Below are 25,512 nucleotides of genomic sequence, written 5' to 3' on the forward strand. Positions count from 1 at the left end.
GGGGGGGCGGGGGCCCGGGGGGGGCAGTCAGGAAGGAAAAGGGGTGTTGGATGGGGCGGTCAGGGGACAGAGAGTGGGGGAGTGGATGGGGCAGGAGTCCCAGGGGGCTGTCAGGGGCAAGAAGCAAGGGGGGGGGGGGGGCGGATAGGGGTTGAGCCACGCCTGCCTGTCTGGGGAGGCACAGCCTCCCCTAACCAGCCCTTCATACAATTTCTGAAACTCGATGCGGCCCTCAGGCCAAAAAGTTTGCTCGCCCCGCCTTAGCCTGAAGGGCAATCTAAACCCAGTCAACCCAAACATATGGAGTTAAAAACTGACTTACCTTTCAACATAAAGCAGATGAGGCCCTCAAAAGTGCTAAAACAGAGGATCTTGTTAAAAATATCTGGAATAATGATCCGGGGAAGAGAGTACTCTAAAGAGGATTAAATTTAAGCTTCAGAGAAACAGAGGGAGTCCACAAAAACCTGTTTTTCCTGCATCAAGGAGACATTGTGACTGCTAAAAGTTCTCCTGACCATTGGCATGGTGCATCTTTGTTATAACACACAGGATGCTGGAACCAAAAGTAATTTAATTAAAGAAGGCACTAAGATATGATAAAGTTAAATTCAATCCTCTGTTCACACAATATAACAAATTGTTATTTGATGTGCTGGGTATATTTTCATTAAAAATTTAGCAGCACAGCTGAAATTCCTGAGTTGGAAAAAAACCTTTAGAAAAGGAATGGACTAGAAAGGAGACCCTTCTGATACAGAGAATGGGGAAACCAGCAACTCTCACTTCTAGCCCCACAAGTTGCCATACTCCCATATAATGCAAAAGGGAAGGTATATTGGGTCAGATGGTCTTTTCCTGTTATTTGTATAAAAGTGCCCTGAGGCCCAACCCAGACTGTACTAGACACTGGGCAAATGACTTAAGATAATTTCTGGTCCAAAGATTTTACTATCTAAACAGAGAAAAAAAATGGGTGGAAGGTAGAGAGGTGAACACATTTGCGCAAGGTTACACAGAAGATAAGCAGCAAGCTACAAACAGAACCCAGGTCTCTGGGCTACCCATTCAGGTGCACTGTGTACCAGGCCACACTGCCTAATGGGTCATACAATAGCAGGTTTAAAAGGACTGTAAGGCAGATATCAACAGCTCCTCCAATCTCCTCCCCATCCCTCCAAGTGACTGGGGTATGCACACACTACATTCAGCTGTCAGAGCCAAGGCAAAAAACTTTAATTTAACCTTATCTGGTTGGGCGTACGTATTAAATGAGTCTCCAGACAGTCGGAAAGGATCAAGAGGTGTGTGCACATTGCAGGGAATATACAATATATTCCTACTTTCTCCTAAAAGGAGAACCTCTGAATATTCCCTAGAAAGGCAAAAAACTCTACAGATCTGTGCATGTGCTCTAAGGGGGGGAAGTGAGGTGGGGGATTTCTCCCTAACTCATGGCAATCAGTGCAGTTCTTTCCACACGATCAAGAGTCACTATAGTTAAACATCTAATTCCATTTATGCCCCCAAATGTCATTAGTATCCAATATGCCCCTTAAATATTTGGGCATATTGTATTACTGTTCTCACTTAGCCTCCGTTCTGTGTGTTTATCTAGACACTTCACACCAGTTTGAAGGTAGCAGCACGAGAATGTTTAAAGCGATCTCTGAAGGGCAAGATTGAACACAGCAGCTTTAGCTTTCTTCACACTACAGTGACTTCAGGCTTTGCAATATCTATCACCAGCTATTTGAAAACTTAATTGATCTGGAATCTGCAGTGTTTTTAAATGAAAAACATTTTGGTTAATGGCACAATCCACTTTCTACCATTAAAAGAATTTTTCATTAAAGAAACATTTCTTTAACATGTAATTTCAAGCATGAAAGCAAGTGGTGTATATTTAACAAAAAACTACCAAACATTACAAGTTTATTAAGAATTTGAGACATTGCTGAAGGCAAGAAGATTCACTTAAGGATAATGGGCCAAATTCAGCCCTCATCTAACTCCACTGATTTCAAAAAAATCTGTGCCTGCTTATACCAGGGAAAAATTTGGCTTTAATCTGCAATATTTGTCAAGTATAAATGATAGTAAGGTGCCTGGTTTTTCGAAGATTCAAAGCACTCACAGCTTCTAATAATTTCAATGGAAACTGCAGGCAATGAACCCCTCTTGTAGTCAGTCCATTAATCTCTAACCGTAGCATCAAATGTTACCCTATGATTTGGTTGTGTGAATTAACTCTTAAATCCATGACACAAAAAAGATGTACTGAACAGGGATTTTTAGGGGTCCTCTTTCAACTCAATATGGTTCTATAACAACATGTTCAAGGCAAGGAAATTCTCTTCAAGATAGTGGGTCAAATTCAGCTCTCAACTAACTCCACTGATTTCAAAGAAACTGTGCATCCTGGAAGAGAAAACCCCAATGACTTAAATATGCTTCAAAATCTTTTTTAAAAGACAAGAGCAGGTATTTTGTGGGTTACTCTTACGTTATATGTCTACACTAGCAGCACTTTGATGGTATAACTACATTGGCAGATTATACCAGCAAAGCTCTCCTAGCGAGGATGCAGTTTATAACAGCAGAACTGCCCTTTTGCTAGTATAGCTTATTCCAGCCCCCTTGAGGAAAATAATTTCTACCAGCAAGAATTCAGTTTGCCAGTATAATTGCGTTTACACCAGGGGCTTTTGCTAGCACAGCTATGCTGGTCACAAATCACTCCTCATCGAATCCCTGACCAGCACAGCTATGCCATCAAGATTTTGTTGTGTAGACCTGACCTCAGATTAACATTTTGGGACAGATGCTTTTGTCTCAATTATCAAAGTGCCTAAGATTCTGTATGTCTAGAAAACTGCACGTTAGTCTAGTCAGAAATGAGTTAAAACAGAGCTAACTGTTTTGGACAGGGCTGAAGACTTTTTAAACACCTACTCATCTGAGGACCAAGCACTCTAGCCTGGATGAAGAACACCTAGACTGCCATATACCTTGATCTTCGCCATGGGAAATGAGGTCCTCACTAGATGCTCCCTTCTTAGACCTCACTCCTGCTGCCAGGCGAGACTAGTGTGGCAGCTGTGTAGCAGTATTCACTAATGCAGGATCGAGTTCCCAGGTTCTCTATCTTGCTTTTCACTTTTAAGTGGTCATTACGCTGCACCTGCACTGTGTATGATCAAACAAATATCAATAGGCCATTGAACACCTTTCAGGGAGTAATTGCTTCCATTAACAATGGTTGATTCAATGACAAAGGCTCTATCTCCTCATTATCTTGAGCCATGCAGTTCATTTCTTCCTCTGCCAAGCCTACCCTTTACACATTGTTAGGCTCCCCTTAGATACTTTCACAAGGAAGAGCGAAATACAATTTGTATAAGCAATGAGACTTAAAGGAGTTGATTCATATTGTTGTTCCTATACTTGAGAATCTGTCTAAGAGAAGCTTTTGGGAGATGGTGAAGTGAAAGACCAAAAGGATAAATACAACATCGTAAGGTACGACCAGACTCAGAATGGCAACAAGACTCACTGGGGTTATAAATCATTCCTTCAGCCTGGATATTCAAAGGTGCCTAAAGGAAGTAAGCACTTAACACAATTAATTTCAATGAAAGCAGCATTCCCTGAGTTCCCTTAGCCTTCATTGAAAAGCCTTGTTCTATTAGATACAAACTCCTTCTCAAAAAAACAGTCCAAAGAGGAAAGTCTTTAGTTGGTATTTTTCATCAGCACAAGATTTAGAAAGAGAATGATCAAAGTGTGAACTCAGGATTTGTCCAATGAAATAGTCACAGTATTATTGTCCTGAATAAGAATTACTGCTGGGTTTTGGGCTACTCAAATGTGTCATAAATCATTAAAATAGATCCCAGGCAATTTAACCATTGTATGATATAACCCATTTTGCAAGTTACAGTAAAAAAAAACCAGAAGTACTTGTGGCACCTTAGAGACTAACAAATTTATTTCAGCATAAGCTTTTGTGGGCTACAGCTCACTTCTTCAGATGCATAGTGTGGAACACACAGACAGAAGATATTTATACATACAGAGAACATGAAAAGGTGGAAATACGCATACCAATTGTAAGAGGCCAATCAATTTAGATGAACTATCAGTAGCAGCAGAAGAAAAAACTTTGAAGTGATAATCGAGATGACCCATAAAAGGTCACCGCAGAGCTGTATCATGTTCACCTGCACATCTACCAACGTGATATATGCCATCATGTGCCAGCAATGCCTCTCTGCCATGTACATTGGCCAAACTGGACAGTCTCTACGCAAAAGAATAAATGGACACAAATCTGACATCAGGAATCATAACATTCAAAAACCTATGGGAGAACACTTCAACCTCTCTAATCACTCAGTGACAGATTTGAAGGTGTCAGTTTTGCAACAAAAAAACTTCAAAAACAGACTCCAAAGAGAGACTGCTGAACTCTAATTAATATGCAAATTAGACAATTAACTTCGGCCTAAACAGAGACTGGGAATGGTTGGGTCATTACACTAATTGAACTTTTCCCCCCCATGTTAAGTTCTCCTCACACCTTCTATGGGTCATCTCGATTATCACTTCAAAGTTTTTTCTTTCTGCTGCTACTGATAGCTCATCTCAATTGACTGGCCTCTTATAATTGATATGTGTACTTCCACCTTTTCATGTTCTTTGTATGTATAAATATCTTCTGTCTGTGTGTTCCACGCTATGCATCTGAAGAAGTGAGCTGTAGCCCACAAAAGCTTATGCTGAAATAAATTTGTTAGTCTCTAAGGTGCCACAAGTACTCCTGGTTTTTTTGTGAATACAGACTAACACGGCTGCTACTTTGTAACCAGTAAAAAAAAAAAAAAAAAAAAAAAAAAAGTTTCCTTGTCATTAAGTCTGATGGGCCATTTTAGTGTGAAAGAAAATGTTGTGCTCAGGAAGAATTCCTGTTAGACACCTCTAGATGCTATTGACCTCTCTATCCAGTGATCAGGCCAAGATACTGTGAGTTCCCTTACACCTTCTTGGCTGCTTGCACCTCACTCCTCACCCAAAGGGGCCATCTCTAAATGTGAAAGGAGAGCTCATTAATCTTTGCCCTTGCTGCTGCTGAAACTGCCAGTGAGGGCCAGTTAGGGCTATTTAGTGCCAAATGTGGTTGTAGTTTGTTATATGGACACCTGTCAAAGCTGGACTAAGACCCAATTTATTTCATAGGTCATGCTTACAGCTGCACATTTGTTAGAGGGGTGAGAATGTAATGGATACCGTGACTTCTCTGTTTGTCAATGATTTCAATGTGGGAAGGCTCTAGGTGGGTCACACCCCATTGGTCCAGAGGGGAGGTAGTGTCAGAGAGTAAGTCAGCCCCACACTCACCGCACAGCAGGGGGGGGATGGCCAGAAATTTGAGTGAGTGGTACTGTGGCCTGACACATGGAGTTGCAGCAACACTCACTGCTGCCCACGCCGGGGTGAGCGCGGGTCGGGCTCACATTCAACTCCCAGACCCCTGGGACAAGAGCTGCTGCTGTCTGGGGTGAGTGTAGTCGGGCCCACTCACTCTCCCCTGCCACTCGGGCCATCCCCCTTCACCAGGCCAGGATTAGTATTATAGTGCTGGGGCAGAGGGTGCGAATGTGGGTGGTCAGGGCAAGGAGGAAGCAGCAGAGAAGGATGCTAGCCTATATTTTAGCAAGGTATAGTTGAATTTCATTTGTCACAGCATTTTTTTTAATCAATCAGCACAAAATCCTTGACTTTTACTAAAAATGTACTGTGACTGCTCTGATTTTTGATGATAATGCAGTAACAATCTAAAACCTTATGGCTGTTCACCATGACTGATAAAAAACAAACAAACCACTCATCTTGGTGGCTTTTTCAATTGTTTCTGGAGAAAAAGAGGTCAAATTTGCAAAAATAAAAGTTAAAATACTTTATAAACTCTTATTTTAAAGACTTACCTTATATATCTGAAGACCCAGTACCTGTTTCCACAAAAGCAGAAATCATTGTAAATTTGTTAGTACTCCGGCTCTCAGTTGCGGGTTTTCAGTTCCTGCTTCCATATCTGTGGAAACCTACATTGGATCATCAAAACTCATGGTAAAGGTCTAAAGCTATATTTTAAACAACTCCAAGCTACACAAAACAAGTCTTATCCCTGCCTGATAGTTTGCATAGTAACCTTTTCAACCAAAACAGCCAAACATAAGACCTTATGTTGTCAATGTCAGCTGCTGACTGCTTGCTAAGGTAAGGCCTTGTCTACGCAGGGAAATTGACTGGAATATTTATTGTAGAATAAGCACAGTGATTATTCCAGCATTAAGTGACTTATTCTAGAAGAGAGTATCCACATGGGGAGCTATTCCGGAACAGCTTATTCCAGTCAATCCCCCTGTGTAAACAAGGCTTAAGTGACAATTTCCAAAGCCAACCGAAGAATTAAAACTCACTTAACATTTAAAAAGCTGAAGGCAGCATGGCCAAGCAGTTTGAGCACAGGGACGAAGTCAAGGACTCCTTAATTCAATCGTAGCTCTGCCATTGGCTAGCTGTGACCTTAGGCAAGTTACATCACCACTGTGCCTCCATTTCCCTATGTACAAAATGGGGCTAATGCTATTCACCGCCTATAGGGATACTGTGAGAATAAATGTTTGCACAGTTGTTTCAAAATGTAAAACGTTTATAGTGAGCATTAGTTATGGGAAATAAAAAGCGTATTTAAAGTTTTACAACTTTTTAATAAGAACTCATGATTTTTAGTGGCTATGTTGGACACCCACACTTTTTTTTTTGGCTGATTTAAGGTACACACCAATACACCCAAGGTTGAGTACTTGACAGAACTACACCCCTTCAGTTGCCGCTTACTTGTGTCCTAATTGAGAATAATATGATGTGAAAAATAATAAAAAGAAACACTCAGGAAAAGATGCGACAATATAGCTTCCCATCACCCAGGAACTGGGAAGCAGGATGGTTCTCCCCTCCTCAGTCTGGCAAACGCTTTGTATGGTTGTGTCTTGATTTGTCCCCATACACAAGCACTGATAACAGGAATGCTCAAAGCTCTAGGAACAACATTCCCTAATAACATGAATGTGCATCTGTGTTCATCTTTGGTTTAGATTAAGAAAAAAAAAAAGTTTCCCAACAAAGTTCTCCAGAGCAAAAATGGAAAAGTTTTTCTTTTAAAAAAACCCAAAACTCCGTAGTTTACTGCATGCTTGAAAACCCGAAAAAACAGAGGTAAGCTTTTCAAGAGTGCTCGGTGTTGGCTTAACTCTGTTTCCACGGAAGTCAATGGGAGTTTTACCACTCACCTCAGTCGGAACAGAATTAGGCCAACAGAGTACTTTTGAAAGTTCCGCCCAGAAGTTTTCACTTAGGTTAAATTCTAGGTTTTAAAAGATTGACATTTGTCCCTTAAAATTATTCTGAACTAGTTGGTGAACTATTAGTGTAACACATGGAAGACAAAAAAATTCTGTCTAATCTATGGGTAAAGTTTTCGAAATCATTTAAGTGACTCAGGAGCCAAAGTCCCTATGTAATGTGGATTGAGGCTGCCTCCCGAGTCACTTGGGCACTTTTGAAAATTTTACCCTACATCAGTGATACTCAGATTGAGGATTGCGAGCCACCAGTAGCTCTTTAATATGACTCCTGCAGCTCTTTGCAGCACAGGATATTAAAAAGCTGTGATTTAATTATTAACCAATCAGGATGCTTTTACTATTTATTAACCAACTGTAGTTGATAATACTTGGTCAGTCATTTGGCTGTGAGAATGAGCATACAGACAGACACAGACACAGACTATTTCCTGACATACTGTTTAAATATGAATATATAGTACCATAGTAAATGAAACAATGGATTCACACTACTATGGCTCTTTTGGGTAATGCTGATCACTAACTTGGCTCCTGAACCACTGAGGAGTGAATCATAGACTATCAGGGTTGGAAGGGACCTCAGGAGGTCATCTAGTCCAACCCCCTGCTCAAAGCAGGACCAATTCCCAACTAAATCATCCCAGCCAGGGCTTTGTCAAGCCTGACCTTAAAAACCTCTAAGGAAGGAGATTCCACCACCTCCCTAGGTAACCCATTCCAGTGCTTCACCACCCTCCTAGTGAAAAAGTTTTTCCTAATATCCAACCTAAACCTCCCCAACTGCAACTTGAGACCATTACTCCTTGTTTTGTCATCAGATACCACTGAGAACAGTCTAGAGACATCCTCTTTGGAACCCCCTTTCAGGTAGTTGAAAGCAGCTATCAAATCCCCCCTCATTCTTATCTTCTGCAGACTAAACAATCCCAGTTCCCTCAGCCTCTCCTCATAAATCATGTGCTCCAGCCCCCTACTCATTTTTGTTGATCAGTGAGTATCACTGCCTTAGACTATTTTTTTCATCTGGGCCAGCTGGGACTAGGATCACAGCCTGGGCTAAGAGAGACAAAGAAGAGTGTCTGTGTTGCTCAACAGCAACTCCTTCCCAGTCTCACAGAGTGGTGTCCCCACCAAAAAAAAAAAAAAAAGGGGGGGGGGGGAGAAGAGAACCATCCCGTCCAAGTACTCTTGAGGCAATGAGATGAAGCTGTAGGCAAAGAACAGCTGCAGCTGGGAAAATCCCCATGGACATAGAGGATCTAGTTTTAGATGCTAGAGTTCAGTAAACATGATGTGAACATTCTAGAGCCAACTGCTTTCGTGTGTGTAGAGATCTAGATCTATAAAGGCCATATATATGTGGAATCAGCACTGGGCAGTCAGGACAGATTTCACACTTCCTGGTCATGCCAGGTCCTTCTAGTCTAGTTCAGTTTGAAATGAGAAAGCCTAAAGGCATTTATTAAGAAATATTTGACAGCTAGGAAGCATGCTGATACATCCATCCTCATTTAAAATGAATGTGTGTGTTGATGAATAGATATGGGATTGATAGACACTGAGAATGAAGTCTTTCATTCATCCATGCAATAGTGACAGTACAGGAAAACGTTAGCTTCCTTACATTGCCCCACCAACGTGCCTCAACTCTGACATGTCTTTATACCTGCTCCTGTATTTTTCACTCCATGCATCTGATGAAGTGGGTTCTAGCCCACAAAAGCTTGAATCTATTTCCCCATGTTAAGTTATCCTCACACCTTCTATAGGTCATCTCGATTATCACTTCAAAAAAAAAAATTTTTTTTTCCTCCTGCTGATGATACCTCATCTCAATTGATTGGCCTCTTACAGTTGGCATGGCTACTTCCACTTTTTCATGTTCTCTGTATGTATAAATATCTTCTGTGTGTTCCACTCTATGCATCCGATAAAGTAGGCTGTAGCCCACGAAAGCGTATGCTCAAATAAATTTGTTAGTCTCTAAGGTGCCACAAGTACTCCTGTTCTTTTTGCGGATACAGACTAACACGGCTGCTACTCTGAAACCAAATAAATTTGCTAGTCTCTAAGGTGCCACAAGGACTCCTCATTGTTTTTCCTGACAGAGTGGTGATTCTTTTAGGGCCAAAAGGAAAGTTCATTTTCAATTCCTTCTCCACTGAGACTGACAAGGAGTTCATAGCTCTGAATGGAGACTCATTTCACATATGCTGACCTGGGCTAAGTCTGAATAATTGACTAAGAGCAATTCCTTGGCCACAATGAGCTAGAGAGTCCTGAAGCACTAGCAAATACAGATCTTCACAATAGCTTTTGGAAGCAGTAGCCCATGGAAGGAGAGGTATTTCACACACCAGATGTCCACTTGGCACCCTAAATCTAGTCAAGAAATAGAACAATTTAGGGTAGTCATGTCTAGATTTGATGCGATTCAAACGTGGTACTTGGAGATTAGAAAGAAGGTGCAGCCTAAACATGAAATACCTAAAAGCTCATTTGTTGCACATTGCAGAACCCACAAGGAAATAACCAAGGCAAGGTTGCTTCCAAGACTAGACATCATTGTCACGTGCTGCAGAGATACTGCCCTGAACAGGACAGCACATGTATCTCTTCGTATTAATTTAGATAATGCTGCCAACATGCTAGATACTTTAGTCATTATAATTAAATAGTCAAAGAATTACACTGAGAATGCAGCAACTCTGAACAAAAGTTAAAATCTGAAGCCAGACTGATCTTCAGTTCAGGATGTAAAACTAATATGAACGTGACTGATTCTCCAGTCAAGTTTGTTTTTTGGATTTAAGTAACACATCACTTGAGTAAGCACTTCACTGGAGGCAATACAAGGACTAGCCAGCAAAAGGAATCCAGACTGTTTCCCATATAATCAGTGCTCTGTTCCTGCTTGAGATGCCCCGACTTAATGAGAATTATGTCAATTAATATCCAAACATCTCAGGGCCCTCATACAGGGCCCAAGCTCCCATTAAAAAAGTCAATGGAAAGAATCCTTTATGGTCAAAATGAAGTTAGATTAGGTCCTCTATTGGTTTATGGTTTACTGGAGTGAGAGCTGAATAGTATCTTGTTATCAAGTGGGCAATAACACAGCTCAAGTGAATGGCTGGCAGACTCCTTCAGTTACAAAACAGTCACATTCCCCACTCTTCTAAAAGTATTTGTCCAAACTACTCTCTCTGAAAACCACCACACATTGTCTTTTTCAGTTCTCTGGGACAGTGTCTCTCTATGATCTAATTTCTTGCCATTCTGCAATAAAATGTTAGCTGTATAGCGCTAAGTCTTACACAAGCTTTACTGTGAATGTTAGCAGCTGTTCAAGTTTAAGAGCAGACTGATATTTTGTCCTTATTTACAACACACCTGCAGCAGATAAAAAGCACAGTTCCAAAGAAACATGGGTGTGAATTCAAATAGCCAATTCCCCTCTTGTTTGGCTAGAATCAGTTTACACAGCAGGGCAGTTAAATGATTCATCTTATAAATCCATTTTCCCATTAAACTTGTTTACCTGAAGTCCCACTAGCCAAATTAATTCAATGCATATAAGCACTGTTAACCTTTACAATTATTAATTTTAAACAAAAGTGTGCAGTTACCTGGCACGTTAAGGCGTCCCTCTAACCAATCCAGAGGGGCTGAACAATCCTGTGAAGAAATAACTCACTATTACAGAACAGCCATTAGAGAATCACCCTGCACCACACGCCAACACTAATTAAAATCACTGGGGTATAAGTATCTATTAATACAGGGAGAATAGAAATAATCTCTTAATTAAAGGAGATTCATACTGAATGTCGAATACAGCTAGAGGGACCTCTTATGGATTAGCCTCCAGGGGCACCACATTGCATTTGCAGGAAGTTCCAGCTTCTCACATCAAAAGGACATGAAAATCAGATAGTAAATACCAGATCACTGATCCACCCATCCAGACTGCCTGTCTCCATTATCCGTCTTCTTGAAGATGTCCCAATTATTTGGATCATATGAATAAAACTCCATCGCCCTGGCTGGGATTGATAACCCAGCCATGTCAATGCTGAAAGTGCTCAATCACACCTCTGATTCATAGTACTACTACAGGCCCAAAGTCTACATACCTTCTGTAAATGGAATTAAAACTGTACCAAATTTAAGATTTAGATGATATTCTGAGCAAGATGGGAAAAGAAACCCTGAGTAAAAATGTCTTATTCCTGACTACAATGAATACAAACTCGTGGTGGGAAACAAACTCCATATGAAGTTGGAGTTTTCTAGTTATCACATATCTAGAACAGCTCCAGGGCATTTGTGTTATGCAGCTTAATCCTACACTTATACCAGCATACCACAAACAGACGAGCAGCTTTGTTGAATCACTGGCCAGTCCTCAGTGTGCCCATATTCACAACACCCTCCCCCCCCCATGCCAGTGTTAGCCCATTGGGAGCCTTAAGCAGGAATATTTCCCACCCCCTCACAACATATACTAATAATTAATAGGGGGCCCCTTGACCTGCTTGGAGCCCTAAGCAACTGCTTAGTCTGCTTATGCCAGCTCTGCGCACATGCGCGCACGCACACATTAAGTAGCATTCTGGGTTAAGTTAGGGTTTTCATTCAAGAATTAGGTGAAGGATAAGGGGTATGTCTATGCTGCAAAAAACCACGCATAATTGCAAGTCTCAGAGCTTGGGTCTACAGACCTGGGTTCACACCACAGGGCTAAAAATAGTAGTGCGTACATTACCCCTCAGACACAAACCCATCACCCCCACCAGGTTTCAGAGGCCACGCTCTAGGCCAAACAGGAACAGCCACACTGCTATTTTTAGCCCTATAGCAAAAGCCTGTCTGCAAACCTGGGCTCTGAGACTCGTTGCCACAGATTTTATTTTTGAAGTGTAGACATACACTAGGTTGCCAGAAAACCTGAGGTTTTATTCATGAGACCAGTGTCTTGCACCCCCAGTTGCTAGAGGTGCTTTGCATCCTTTAATATGAACCCCCCAGGACCAAACTAAAAAGTAGCATTGAGTGGTACTGAAGAGTACAGTCCAGTCCCCAAAGATTGGTAGTCATGGCTCTTTGACCTGGAGTGAACACGTTAGTAAAAATTAGTAGGTATCCTCAGGGGTGGAGGATAAAGAACAAAAAACACTTAAATCAACATAACCTTCTCCCTATAAATCACAATTTAGTTTGACCTTTAAAACCCCCTTACCTGTTTATAAGAGATTTATACAGCTGTTTGCCACGGGAACGGACACCTTGCAGAACAAAATCGTGGCATCCTTTGTTGATAAGCACCTGTTGCCTAGCAATCATCCTGCATGGATGAAGGACAGGACTAGGGTTCTTTATCCACAGTAGATTACGATTTCAAGGTAACCAGAGCAAGCTCGCATCTCAAGGTGTCTTCATCTGCATGTCAGACAGCGACTAGTTAATTCTAACAAAGACTGGCAAACATAACACGAGAGGTTTCTGAAGCCAACGATGCAGCAGTGTTAGCTTCCTCTTGAGCTCTGGTGTTGTCAAATGCCCCGAAGTCTCCTGCAGCAAACATGGAGTTGTACTCCTGTACTGGAACAGCCTTCCAAAGCTCAGGAGCCCCCGTACAGGATAATGCAGGAACTACAGCATACATTTTTTTCAAAGGTGCCTCCATATTTTCCTCTCACAATCTGTACTACAAACTGAGGTGACCGCAAGCAAACGTGCAGTCGTACCTATGAAACGATCAGGGTGCATGCACATCCAAGGCGTGTGGAACATTTGCTTCAAAACCGGCCAAAATAAGGCACTGATACCAATGCAAACGTTTTAATTACAAACTCTAGCTCTGGAATTCTTCATCCATTCAGAACTAAACCCATCACTGCATAACTCTGGTGAAAAGCCCCTGGAGATGGAGGAGCTCCTCAAAGTGTGTCAGGAAAGGTTTTATTAACATCATTTAACACTTTTTAATGAGACTCATTTTTCTTTTCTTTTGGCAATTTGGTGCAAAGGTTTACGTGCATGATTCAAAGCAATTTCAAACTTTTTCTTCAAATTAAAAAAAAAAAAATCAAAACTAAAGCCAAACAAGTTGGGTGAACAAAATAAATCAAACTTAAAATTCAGGAACTCCAGCTCTTCAAACCAGCGAAGCCCCAGACTTGCACACTGTTCTGAGGCTTTTATGGTGTTTTCCCTGCTTCTTGCATGCCCGCATCAGCACCGTTTCCTCGTAAAGATGAGGAGTTAGCAGCAAATGACCCCCTTCATTGCAATCAAAGGGAGGTGCCACAGCAACACAATGAACTAGATTCTTCAGATCTGATACAACAGGCTGGTCAATATGAAAGTGATGGTCTCCCTGCTTCTTGCTCAAGACCCACAACTATCAGATCAACAACTGAGCAGCAGCAGCAAGTACCCCTTAGCTGCAAACAAAGGGGTCAAAGGTTTGTTGTCAATTCACTTCCAGGCAGAAAAACATTTTCCTCAAAAGAAACAATTTATTTAGAATGAAACAAAATCAGCTCAACTGTGAGCGCATGTTTGAGTGACAGCTACTTTTAAGCTGTGTGAGCCATAAAAAGGGTATTCCTTTACTTTTCCAGAAATCTTGTGTACACAGCACAAAGCAAAGAGGTCATTTTTCCACTTTAAAACACGGGCATTGGCATCACAATAGCAGATACACAACTTTTTTTTTTTTTTTTTAAAGCTGCCATTTTAGTAAAATGCACAAATACTAAACAGATAAGCTTTCTTCCATCAAGAGGCCCATGTAAATTCCACATGAGCCACAACTTCTCTTCACAAAGGTCCATTAGAGCTTGGAATCCCATGTTATCTTCCGCAGTCCACCAGCGTTGCTTGCAGGAGGAAAGAAAAGGTAAACATTTGTACTGAAACAACAACAGGTTTTCCCCTCCCCACACTATACAGATGAACATAAACGAACAACAAGGCCTTTCTAAGTATTCTACTTGGACTTCGAAAAGCACCAATACCACCCACCGGCACAAAACCTTGAAATGAAGTCACTTTCTATATATAAATGCATGACAAGTAGTGCAGGTTTTTTGGACTGCTGTTAAACTAGGTTTACAGGATTGAAGATATACAGGATTGAAGATATTCAACAGGTTTCTAACAGCTAACAGAACATGTCAAAAATCAGCCACGAGGAAAACCAACTGAATGGTTTATAATTCACTTGATTTTCCTCAAAGGACATTTCCTGAAGGCAACTTCTCAATAAAAACATGAAATGTAGTGTTACATGTTGATATCTTCTCATTTTGCTGTATAATTCCAACAGCAGGATGCAACTCCATTACTGTAGCAAAGAGGTCAAATCAAGGATGCACCTAATAAACAAAACTTAAGATGTTACTATTCAAGTAGTATTTCTAATCCATCATTTTCATACAATTAGAACTGCATGAAATTAAATTCATTTAACATTTTCAAAATAATATGGTTTGTTTTGCTTAAGTCTTATACAAAGACTACTTTTATGTCAAGTTTAATGATTCATTGGAGTAGCTGTCCTTGGTTTTTACTTGTAGAAAGTCATTAAGAACGGGAGGCAGGGGGAAAGAATCCCAAATCCTCTAGTTACACGGCAATGATTTCTTCAAGTCTGGTATCTTTTCATAGTAGGCTCTTAGCAGGCTCCCGATAAGCACTGCTGTCAACACTGAATTGGGAAAGGATATCCCCAGCAGCCTTCACGCAAAACCTCAGAAGTCTTTAGACTCTCACCCTACCATTTTGTTCTCCACTCCCCACTAATACTCAAGGCCCTACACACCACACCTAACATCAGCTAGATGGTTCCTTAAACTACCCAAGGAACTTGTGTTCTCTCTTCTCTGCCCTCCATAGGAGGCTGCCTCCAAAATACCTTCAACCACTATTGGCAAGAAGAGACATCTAACTGAGAACTCATACTTCTTTAAAAAGGTTTAAGACCTATTTGTCTGTGTTGCCTATACCTCTCATCTCCCCTCTGCGATCCTTGCAAGGGTGACATCACTGTCTAAACCACAGGAGTCTATACCTTGCAATAGTTTGAGGTAGCCTTGAGATTCATGTCACAGTGCCAGCAAACAAACAGACTGTACACTAGATTCAAGCAAACAAAGCCATTGGCTAACAGCCAAGAGAGTTGTATAAAGTTTGCGATTTGTAAAAATCTAAAATATTAACAAAAGTATGAGTCACTTGAGGTTCTTTCCCCAAAGCATAAAGCACACTATGAAATGATGATTCAGGAAAGGGACATCCCTTTTCCTGCTAATTCAGTACATTGTAACTAATGAAATATAGGAACATCAGCTGCACACAGCATTAGAAGAGATACTGAGCTCTTACCAGAGCCACATAATGACAAATATAACCAGAAAATGTAACTCTGCTAAATCTGTTTTACTCTATACAGAAGTGGCATTAAATATGGACTTCTGCTAGCAGTCAGCTCTGGCAAGGGAGGTTTAAGTGGACAGTTACTCCAATGCTGTGGGCTTCTATAGCATAAGGGAAAATGCAGCCAAAAGAGCTGTATTAGCCAAAAGAGCTGTATTAGCCAAAAGAGCTGTATTAGAATTGATGCAACCTGTGGCTAAGTGCTGTGTCAAAATGTTGCCTGTCACTTGTTTTGACTTTATGTACCCTTAAAGGGTGTTCAAATCCTTGTTTGCAAAACAGAACAGCAAATAAACCAGATTTAACAGAAGCAGATACCTCATTAAATAAGAAACCAAGAAACCTGGAGTTTGAAGTACAATCTTGTCCATGCCATGTTAATTTTCAGTATAGCACATCTCAAACTCATAGAAGCCAGAGATAATGAACATGACTGCTTAATTTTCAAGGAAAAATGAAAGTGCATCTAGAATGCTCTTTCCTAGGAGGACTTCCCTAAGTGTTAGCTGTCAGAGATTTGCTGATAAATGTACTTTGACCCCAAGTTTGGTTGGTTTCTTTTTAAAAAACAAAAACAAAAAAAACCACACCAACAGGTGTCTGTTGCATATGACAGTAACAAACACTGTTCTTGGCAAGTTTAAAAGTTGAATACAAACAAGCTTACTGCTAGTATTTTACATTTTTGAATTCCCTGTGGTAAAGTTGGATGGGTGGTCTTTAAAACACTAAGAGTAATTAGCCCAGTACTTTAAAGTGATTCTAACTTCCTCCTGCATCACAAATACAATGAGGAAACCCACTGTAAATGCAACAAATGCTTAAAAGACAATGAAATGGGCAACACAGCATCTGTGATGAATTACATAATATGCAACATAGACACCTGCTAAATAAAACAGACATTCTTTGTCACAAGTGGCGAATATGCTGTATTACCTACAACATATGGATCATCCCTTATGTAATTGGTGCCATTTCCAAAAATACCACAATTCTCACTGTTAATAGCAAGACAAACAGCTGCATTCTGCCTTCTATAAGCCTATTACATTCATACTGAAGGACAATCCACAAGTCCTGGATTTTACTTTCACTAACATTAAGAGTATTAAATGAGGTTTGTAATTTTAGTTTAGAAAAATGTAAGGAGTAGCAAACACTAGTTTTAGTCAGTAGTGAACAATGAATACACTACAGGGTCTGAGTAAGGCAGTGTCACTTTTACACAGCCACATTTCAAAAACCATAGTTTAAACCTAGGCAAAAAGACAACCCAAGTGCAAGATCATGTTCTTGTTTCTACAAAGAGGTTTGTACAGTGTAAATAAGTATATTCATATTTACACTTCGTTTGGGGACTAGCTAAAGTGGGGGCTTTAAAATGATTTGATATCTTTTTTTCTAGGTTTTATCAAGATAATAAGGGAGAAAAGCATAGAGAAAAAATTAAATGAAAATGTACTAGGTTTGTTGAACAAGGTGAACTGCTTTTTCAACATTTTGGAGAACTTTTAATACTCTGCCAAGATGCTAAAAAACACTAGTCCAAATGACTATGAAACCTCACATAATGCCCATTCTACTGTACCTTAAAAAAAGGTCCTCAGAAGACAGACAGCAGTTTCTTTCTATTAACAAAGATAAAATGGTGATGAAAACTTTACATAGTTTAATTTTCACAGAATTAAAAGCCCTCTCTGAAGAGTATACTTGTTTGGAGTCTGCACGGTAGAATCCACTGTACCTGCAACTCTGAAAAAGGCAGTAAAAACAACAAAAAAACCCACCAAATGATTAGTTGTTCTTAAGCACCTACTTGTTTCTTGCATACTAGAGTAAGCACAAGACATTCAAGGTTTGTAACAAAGTCCTCGCCTATTTACCAAAATGTTGTTACTGCTACAAACCCAAAGTGCATATATGGGATACAATGGAACTCAGAACAGGAGGAACACACCTGTTAAAAGCACACCTTTTGGGCATGCATTTCTGTGGACTGAGTGAAATCCTCAAATTAATACCTACAAAGGAATTCAATGTTCGAGCTACAGTGTACCACAAGATGAGGTGCTAGTCACCTAAAAGAAATCAACCTTGAGTCAGTCAACTCAAAGTGAAACCATTCAGGTTCCTGATAAAGGACTTATTTAACTTAGGGCTACTGGTCTAAGGCCTTCACAGAATTTCAAAGACTCAAAATGAGTCAATGCCAGTCCACTATCTGGTATGTGGTTTTCTGTTTAAACTACTTAGTGCTTTATATCTGGTCTTTTAAGTTTGTAATTCTAGAGAAGTTTTTAAACCTGCTTTTAAAAAATGATCAAATGAAAAAGAACAAAGTAAAAATTAATAAAAGTGGGAATTTCTCATTTTTAGTTGAAGCAGGCTTAACCTCCCTGCTACCCTCACTGATAAGGGATCCTCAAAATATCCTACTCAGGCTGAAGGCTAAACCTTCCTGGCTTCTAACTATAGAAAAATATAGTTACAGAAAAACAGGCGGGGAAAATTGGCTACAAATAACGATCTAATTAAAAATAATTGTGGGGTTGGCTAAGGCTGTATCCCATAGCACCTGGCACACACTGGAGGGGCTGTGTGGAGGAGAAATAGGCAGGGTTGGATACAGAAAACACAAGGGCTTTAAGATGCACCACGGACAATGATCATGACCAGATAGTCGTCCTCTGATTTGGCCAGGGCCTTGGCCGTGGAGTCCAGGAACTGCTGGGAGAAGTCGCAGGGTGGGAAGGCGTGCAGGACCCCGCTGTTCTCCTTGTCTTTGTTGCCCCCCACAGGGAGGCTGATCACTCCGGCAGCCTGCTTTTGCTTTAGATAGGACACGAGGTTCCTGAGCGGCCTCTGTGTGGAGGTGGTGGCAGCATCACTGGCCCCAGATGAGGAGCGGTTGTCCGAGGTGCCAGGCACAGCCAAGAGGATGGCATAACCATTGGGTCCCGCCACTTTAATACGGCGGGTTACCTCATCCAGCTTGGGCTGGTCCAGGCGGAGACGCTGGGTGATCTTGAGCTGGGCCACTTTGCCACCAGTTGCTCCCTCCACCAGGAGGCTGCTAGCTACACTGAGGTCCCCCTGAAGCAGGTGCATGTTGGACGGGAAGTTGCTATTCTTCAGCAGGAGCATCCCCTGCCAAGCCAGGCATAATTTGGGGGCCCCGCCAGCCTGTGACGTTCCATCTTGCTGCTGCTGCTTCTGGGGTGGAGGTTTGAGCCGGGACCCTCCACCACTGCCCCCTTCTGTGGTTCGCTCGTCCTTTTTGGCTGGGCTCTTGCACTCCTGGGCAGCAGCTGCTGTGGAGGTGCGGTGCTTCCTCTCTCTTTCAGCAGAGTTTTTCCGGTCACGCTTTTCATTCGGACCTCGTTCAAGACTGCCCCTGCGTGGTTCCCGGACAGGTGATGGTCGCTCCAGCAGGAGCAAACGGGAGGATAAGCGTTCTGTGTCACTAGCGTAGCGCTCCCTGCTCCCACCAAGGTCAGGACTGCGATCTGGGGGAGAGGCCGTGGCCAAACAATGTCGCTTACGGGACACAGCTGAACGCTCGCTATCTGGAGAGCGGTCTAAGTGCCGTCCACCATCCTCTGCCAGTCTTCGCTTCCTGGGTTGGTCCCTACTGCTGCTGGTGCCACCCAGCTCCCTCTCTCCTCGGTCCCGCTCCAGGGACCAGCCATCCCGCCGGCGCTCCAAACTTTCCAGTGGGTCGTAGGCAGCTGCTCGATTGCTCCTGTCCCGTACAGGAGGTGGTGGTGGCACCCAGTCTGCCTCAGGATAGAGATCTCTCTCACGGTCTCTATAGAGCAGTGGTGGTGTCCTGTCCCGTGCCCCCCGAAGTGGGTCTGGGGGAGCCCCACGGTGAGCCCCAAAGGCAGCTGCCTCTGCTACTAGCTCATAGTGGGCAGGTGGTGGTAGGGTCAGAGGTTGCAAGTAGGGTTGCTGGTAGCGATGCTCAGTGTCAGCAAAGTCCACTCGGAGGCGGCGGTCTGGGCCACCCAAAGGGAAGCCACGCATGTGGGCACAAGCGGCCTGAGCTGCATCCAGGCTCTCATATTGAATGTAAGCCCATGAGTCACCTTTACGATAGTCAATAGTGCGAATGGTGCCAAAACGGTCAAACTCCCTTGCCAGGGCAGCCAGTGGCACCCAAGGCCCAAGGCCACCCACCCAAAGCCTGGTGGTAGGAGTGGCTTTGCCGTAACCAATTTTGATAGGGTTGCGCAGCAGCACCTTTCCAGACATGGCTAGCTTGGCCCGGTGTGCCATGTCCAGATTTTCAAATTTGAGGAAGCCATAGGTGCTGGTCTGGCCACGACCCGGACGCTTGATGTCCACTTCTGTGATGACCCCAAAGCGGTCAAAGGCCCGGCGCAGGTCCGACTCGCTCACTGTGATGTCCAGGTTGCCCAGGAACAAAGTGCGGTTGGCTCTCTGATCATCCTCAGGACTGATCTCCTCCTCACCAGCAACTCCAGCACCTCCTCCTCCTCGGAAGCCCCCAGCCGCTGCCACTCCAGCCACTCGCTCCAGCCCATAGGCTGGCCGCACACGGGTATCATAGAAAGCCCCGTAGTCCCGCTCCCTCTCTAGCTCCCTAGGCAGGGGAGGTGGCGGGGGCAGGCGGCCCAGAGCGAGTTGCTGTAGCCGGTAGTCTCTGTAGCCCAGGCCCCCTCCTCCACCCGCCGGCGACAGCGCCCTCTGGGTTGCTCCGGCCGGGGGGTGCCTGACAGCTGCGGCCGCTGCAGCCGCCACGCCCACGGCCGCGGCCCCGTAGGGAGAATGAGAATCCTTGTCCAGCAGGGCCGGGGAGCGGCTGCTGCGGCGCCGGCTGCTCCCCCCGACATAGACCGCTTCGATCTTGAGCGGCCGGTCGTAGAGCACCAGGCGGCCGCGGGCGTGTTTGGCGGCGCGGGCGTCCTCCGGCCGGCGGAAGTTGACGAAGGCCACCCGCTCGTCGCTGGCACCGGTGCCCGGCGGGAGGCGGCTGATCTTGACGCTGACGTCCCCGAAGCGCTTGAACTCGTGGAAAAGCCCGTCCTCCACCGCCTCGTCGCTCAGCGCCGAGCCCAGCTCGCTGATCTTCAGCGTCTTGTACTCGCCGCTCCCGCCACCTCCTCCCGCCCCGGCCGACTCCGACGAGGAGGAGGGGGCCGGCGGCGCCCGGGACTCACCCCCGCCGCCCCGGCTGCCGCTGCTCCGGGACGACTCCGCGTTCTTGCTGCTGCTGTAGCCGTGGCGGCCGGAGCTGGCCGCCGCCCCCGACTCGTACTCGCGGCTCCCGCCCCGGCTGGCCTTGTCCAGGTGCAGGCCCCGCCGGCTGCTGCTCTCACCGGAGCCGCCCGCCGCTTTTCCCCCGTTGCTGCCGCCCGCGCTGGAGCCGCCGGGCTTCTTGCTGCTCCGCTCGGCCCGGGCCGAAGAAGAGGAGGAGGCCGAGTCCTCGCCGCCGCCCCGGGACCGTTTGGCCTTGGCCGGGGAGCGCTCCTTGCCCTTCATGGCGGCAAGCACCTCCGGGACGGGTTCCCTGACTAACCGCCGCGCTTACACACCCGCCGCCATCTTGGAACCTGCCGCGGAAATGAACCCCGCCCACCTGTCACCCATTGGACAGTTAAATCATCACCCGCTCCCCTCATTGGAGAGTGAGTCTGTCAGTAATAAGTGGCCCCGGCGTTCCCAAGGTTCGCCAGCGGAAGACCCACCCTACAGCATCACGCTGACGTTGTGATTGGCAGGGAGGTCTGTCTCTCGTTACAGATTCTCGCGCTCTCGTGGCTCACAAGCGGATAACCCACCTTGAAGGCTCTTATTGGACAGCTATGGAATCGCAGCGTTCTGATTAGACAGTCAGTCTATCAATCCTAACGGTTCTCGCGCTCTTGCTCCCCTACTCTTTAACGCTCCTTGGTCAGGTGGCATAGTCTCCTTTCTCTGATTGGTGGAGCTATCTGTCATTTCTAACGGTTCTACTTGTGGCCCCAACATCCCGCCCCGCCATTTCCCATTGGTCAGAGAACGTTTCACCCCTTACATTTAATTAGATGAGGGTTCCCTCAATCTTAACGAGTCGTCGCGAGCCACAGTGATCCCGCCCCCCGCTCTCATTGGTCACCCAAAGCCTTGCCCTAGCGATATGGTAGGCTGAAGTCCACGTCTCTCCCGTCTAAGCGCGGGTCGTAGCTTGTCCCGCCCCAAAGTCGTCATTGGTCGGTTGAAATCTTCCCCAACCATCTGATTGGATGGTAACGACAGGCCCGCTCCACGGATAGGCCGCGGGAGATGTCAGTCATGCTAAATCTGGCAGTCAGGAAGAGGTGCACACGCACGTGTTGCTGGCCGCCCCATGCCTCCTGCCTGCGCTAGAGCTGGGCGGGGCGGGAACTGGGTGTCTGCCCCCCCAGCCCCGCCCGCTACTCGACCCCACAGTTCGAGATTTTGACATTTTTCTCCGAATCAGACGAAAAGTCAAAATCTCGAAAACGTTCACGAGCCGGTGATCGTGGGGTGGGGGGAGAGCTCAGGATCGGGCGCGGTAATCCCGTGAGCTATCCTGGGGTTGGGTCCACTAATCTTGGGCGGAGACCAGGATCGGGCCCAGTAATCCTGGCAGAAATCTTGGCATCAGGTCCAAGTAATGTGAGGGAGCCTGGGATCAGGCTCAGTAATCCAGGAAAAAGTAGATCATGTCTGATAATGGGGGGGCGGGGGTAGGATTCGTCTGATAATATGCAGGGGAAACCCAAACTTGTGTCCGATAAACCTTGGGAACACCTGGGCTCAGGTCTGATAATCTGGGAACAAAATGGGGATTGGGTCCTGTAATTCAGTGATAGCCCAGGATTGGGTCTGATAATATGGGGGGGGGGACCCATATCATGGCCAAGAGTCTGGGGAAGAACATCTGGATTGGATCCAATAATATGGGAAATACACCCATATTGGGTTTGATAATCTGAGAAAAAACCCAGATCACATCCCTATACTGGAGTGGGGGGGAGGTATCTAGATTGGTTTGATAATCTGGGGGGGGGGGAAAACCCGATTGAGAAAAGGGGATCAGGTCTGTCAACATGTTTCTAATATAACCTTTTTTAAATTGTATTAAACAACTAACATTTTGAAATAAAATGTCCCTTTGAACTAGTAAAATGATATTTTTGCTTTGCCAACGTCCAAACTGATCATTTCAACAATTGCCCATTGTTTTTAATTCAAAATTTTTTAAAGTGGGAGATTTGTCGAACCCAAATCTTTTCCACCAGTAGTTTCAGTCCCTGCCCTGAAGAGCTAACAATAAACAAGCGAGATAAGGTGGGAGAAAAGCATACAAGCTCCAAGCAGATGAGTGGGAGCTGAGCCACAGAGTCCCTGATCCAAAGACCACTGAATTCAGTCTTTCCACTGATTGAAGTTGAAATGGGTTTTGGATTAGACCCAGGGAAATTAAGCAACTCACTCTAGAGCCCCATAGAGAGTCTGTGGCAAAGCCAAGAGCCAAACTAGCTTTCAGTTCCACACCTTAACCACAAAAGCACCACCCTTCTCTATTTTCCATGCCTCTGGAGAGCAGAGGCAATGAAATGCATGAGCTTTCCTTTTTAAGGGGCAAGACTTTAAGTGTCTTTTTAAAACCCCGATTGCCAAATCCTCTTACTTCAAAGGGCATCGTCCTCCAAATGTGAGACAAGAGACAGATGTGGATGAATGGGCTGATTTTCATCCTCCTTTAATAGCTGCCTTTCTAAGGAACTGCAGCAGCTGTTTCCTCAACACTCTTAAAAACATCACTAACCATAGAGGGCAAAACTAAAGGGGGATTATTAACTCAAATAGCTTGCTATAGATACGTTCTCCCTTACTAAATTTTATTGAGGGGACTGCTGAGCCCAGGCCCCGCACAATTCTTCTGCCAGTTATAATAGCCAACGTTAGAAACAACCTAATGGGAAGAAAAAGAGTGAATAATTAAGTCACTGCTACAGTATAATTTAAGTATTATGTTTGTATCTTAATTTTTCTAATCCTGCCCCCACTCCTTCCCAGTAAGAGGCTGAATACAGTGGAACTGCTGGTATTCTCCTGTACTGGGACCTGCATCTCCTGCATGCAACACATAACAATAACTAGCTCTTATATAACATTTTTCATCAGTAGAACTCAAAATGCGTCACTATCTTTAATGTATTTATCATCACAATACCCCTGTGAGGCTGGACAATGCTATTAGCCCCACTGTACAGCTAGGAAAACAGAAAGGCTAAATGACTTGTCTGAGGTCACACAGGAAATCAGTGGCAGAACAGGGAATTGAACATTGGTCTTTTATGATGCTTCAGTCATCAGCCAGGCTCTGAGGAAAGCATATAACCATGGCAGTAGAATCCACAAACTTATAAATGAGGCAGAGAATTGCTTGAACTGGCTGGCACTTGGCGCCTGCAGGAGCAATGAGGTTCTCCCAGAAGATGAGATGAGAATCGTTTTGGAGAAAGCTCAGACAGTCAGAGAAGCATTTGGAGCTGTGGAGAAGGCACACAGGGAAAAGCGATGGGAAGCGCAGAATGGGTGGGCAGTCTTCATGAGCAGCGCCCAATCACAGCACCATTACTTGCTAGAGCTTGTATAGCGCTCTTCTCACCCTGTCCTCCCCCTCCCTCCCGCAGGAGCGCAGGGGGAAAGGGGAGCTCCAGAATGCCTCTCACACCCCCATTTGGACACCCCTGGCTCAGGGCTCTGACGCGCACTGATGGGGCCTATTCTGCAGTCCCCAGTGATCTCTGTGCTTGTGGTATGAACTGAACAACCTCTCTTTGGTCTCAGGGCTGTTTGCCTGAGTCATGTCAATTCTCAGCCCCCTTACAGTCGCTGAGCTGTTTGCCTGTAATACGGACCAAGTAGACCCGGTCTCAGCTCCCCTCTGACTCAGCACACAGGGACTTAGGCGTGGCAATACGCAGTGTTACCAGTCCTCAGTTTTAAATGCTTAGGAAACCATTGGAAGAACAATGGGATCCCCTAAACCTGAGTTAGGTGCTTAGGCTCCCTCTTCAGTGAATCGGGAGAGACAGGCACCTAAGAATGGGATCCCCTGGAGATGCTGCCGAGGGGGTGGGGGGCCATGCTAAGCCCTGCCCTTCACAGAGTTTGGTCCCTATCTCTGCTTGTGACCCTACCTCTGCCACCAACAGTCCTGTGGATACGTTGCTGCTGCTCGGTTATATGAGGTAGAGCTGTCCTTTGCCTGTATATTCTAGATGTGGGTGAAAGGATAGAACTGTACCAGTTTGCATATGCTCCACATTCCCTTGTGTAGCTAAGCAGTGTGGTGGAAGAGTGTATTGATTCACACGGAGATTTCACGGGAATCCGTCTGAGAGGTCTCTAGGAAACTTTCCTGCAGGTACTTGCCAATCCTCTGCTGTAGGTTCCGTGGCAGAGCTGCTTCGTTCCTTCCCCCTTTGTAGGAAACTTTCCCTTACCAATCGGCAATCACTTGTGCTGGGACCAAAGCGGCACACAGGAGAGCAGCATAGGGTCTGAAGCTGCATGATGCATCCTTGCTTACCCTCTGGAGTGAGATATCGGCTTCAATGACCCTCGCCTGTGGAAAATGGTGGCAGAATTT

The 25,512-nt window shown here is 44.5% G+C and overlaps 1 protein-coding gene and 1 long non-coding RNA gene across 2 annotated transcripts; both read right to left on the minus strand.

The window, feature by feature from the left end:
* Positions 1-5,654: 5,654 nt before the first annotated feature.
* Positions 5,655-16,016, minus strand: LOC117875938. The gene is made up of 3 exons (XR_004645396.1): positions 12,673-16,016; positions 11,060-11,108; positions 5,655-6,104 (listed from the first exon to the last, which is right to left on the minus strand). It is a non-coding gene; the product is annotated as an uncharacterized LOC117875938 (long non-coding RNA).
* Positions 16,017-16,039: 23 nt separating this feature from the next.
* RBM15 (RNA binding motif protein 15) lies at positions 16,040-21,575 on the minus strand. The gene has a single exon (XM_034767545.1). It carries the CDS (start codon positions 21,381-21,383, stop codon positions 18,522-18,524), a length of 2,862 nt encoding a protein of 953 aa, XP_034623436.1. The 5' UTR covers positions 21,384-21,575; the 3' UTR covers positions 16,040-18,521.
* Between the last annotated feature and the right edge of the window lie 3,937 nt (positions 21,576-25,512).

This window comes from Trachemys scripta, chromosome 4 (genome assembly GCF_013100865.1).
Source record: "Trachemys scripta elegans isolate TJP31775 chromosome 4, CAS_Tse_1.0, whole genome shotgun sequence".
Classification (NCBI taxonomy): Eukaryota; Metazoa; Chordata; order Testudines; family Emydidae; genus Trachemys; species Trachemys scripta.

Bases quoted from the DNA above. Each gene is read 5' to 3' on its own strand.
- RBM15 (XM_034767545.1), bottom strand. From the start codon at position 21,383: ATGAAGGGCAAGGAGCGCTCCCCGGCCAAGGCCAAACGGTCCCGGGGC.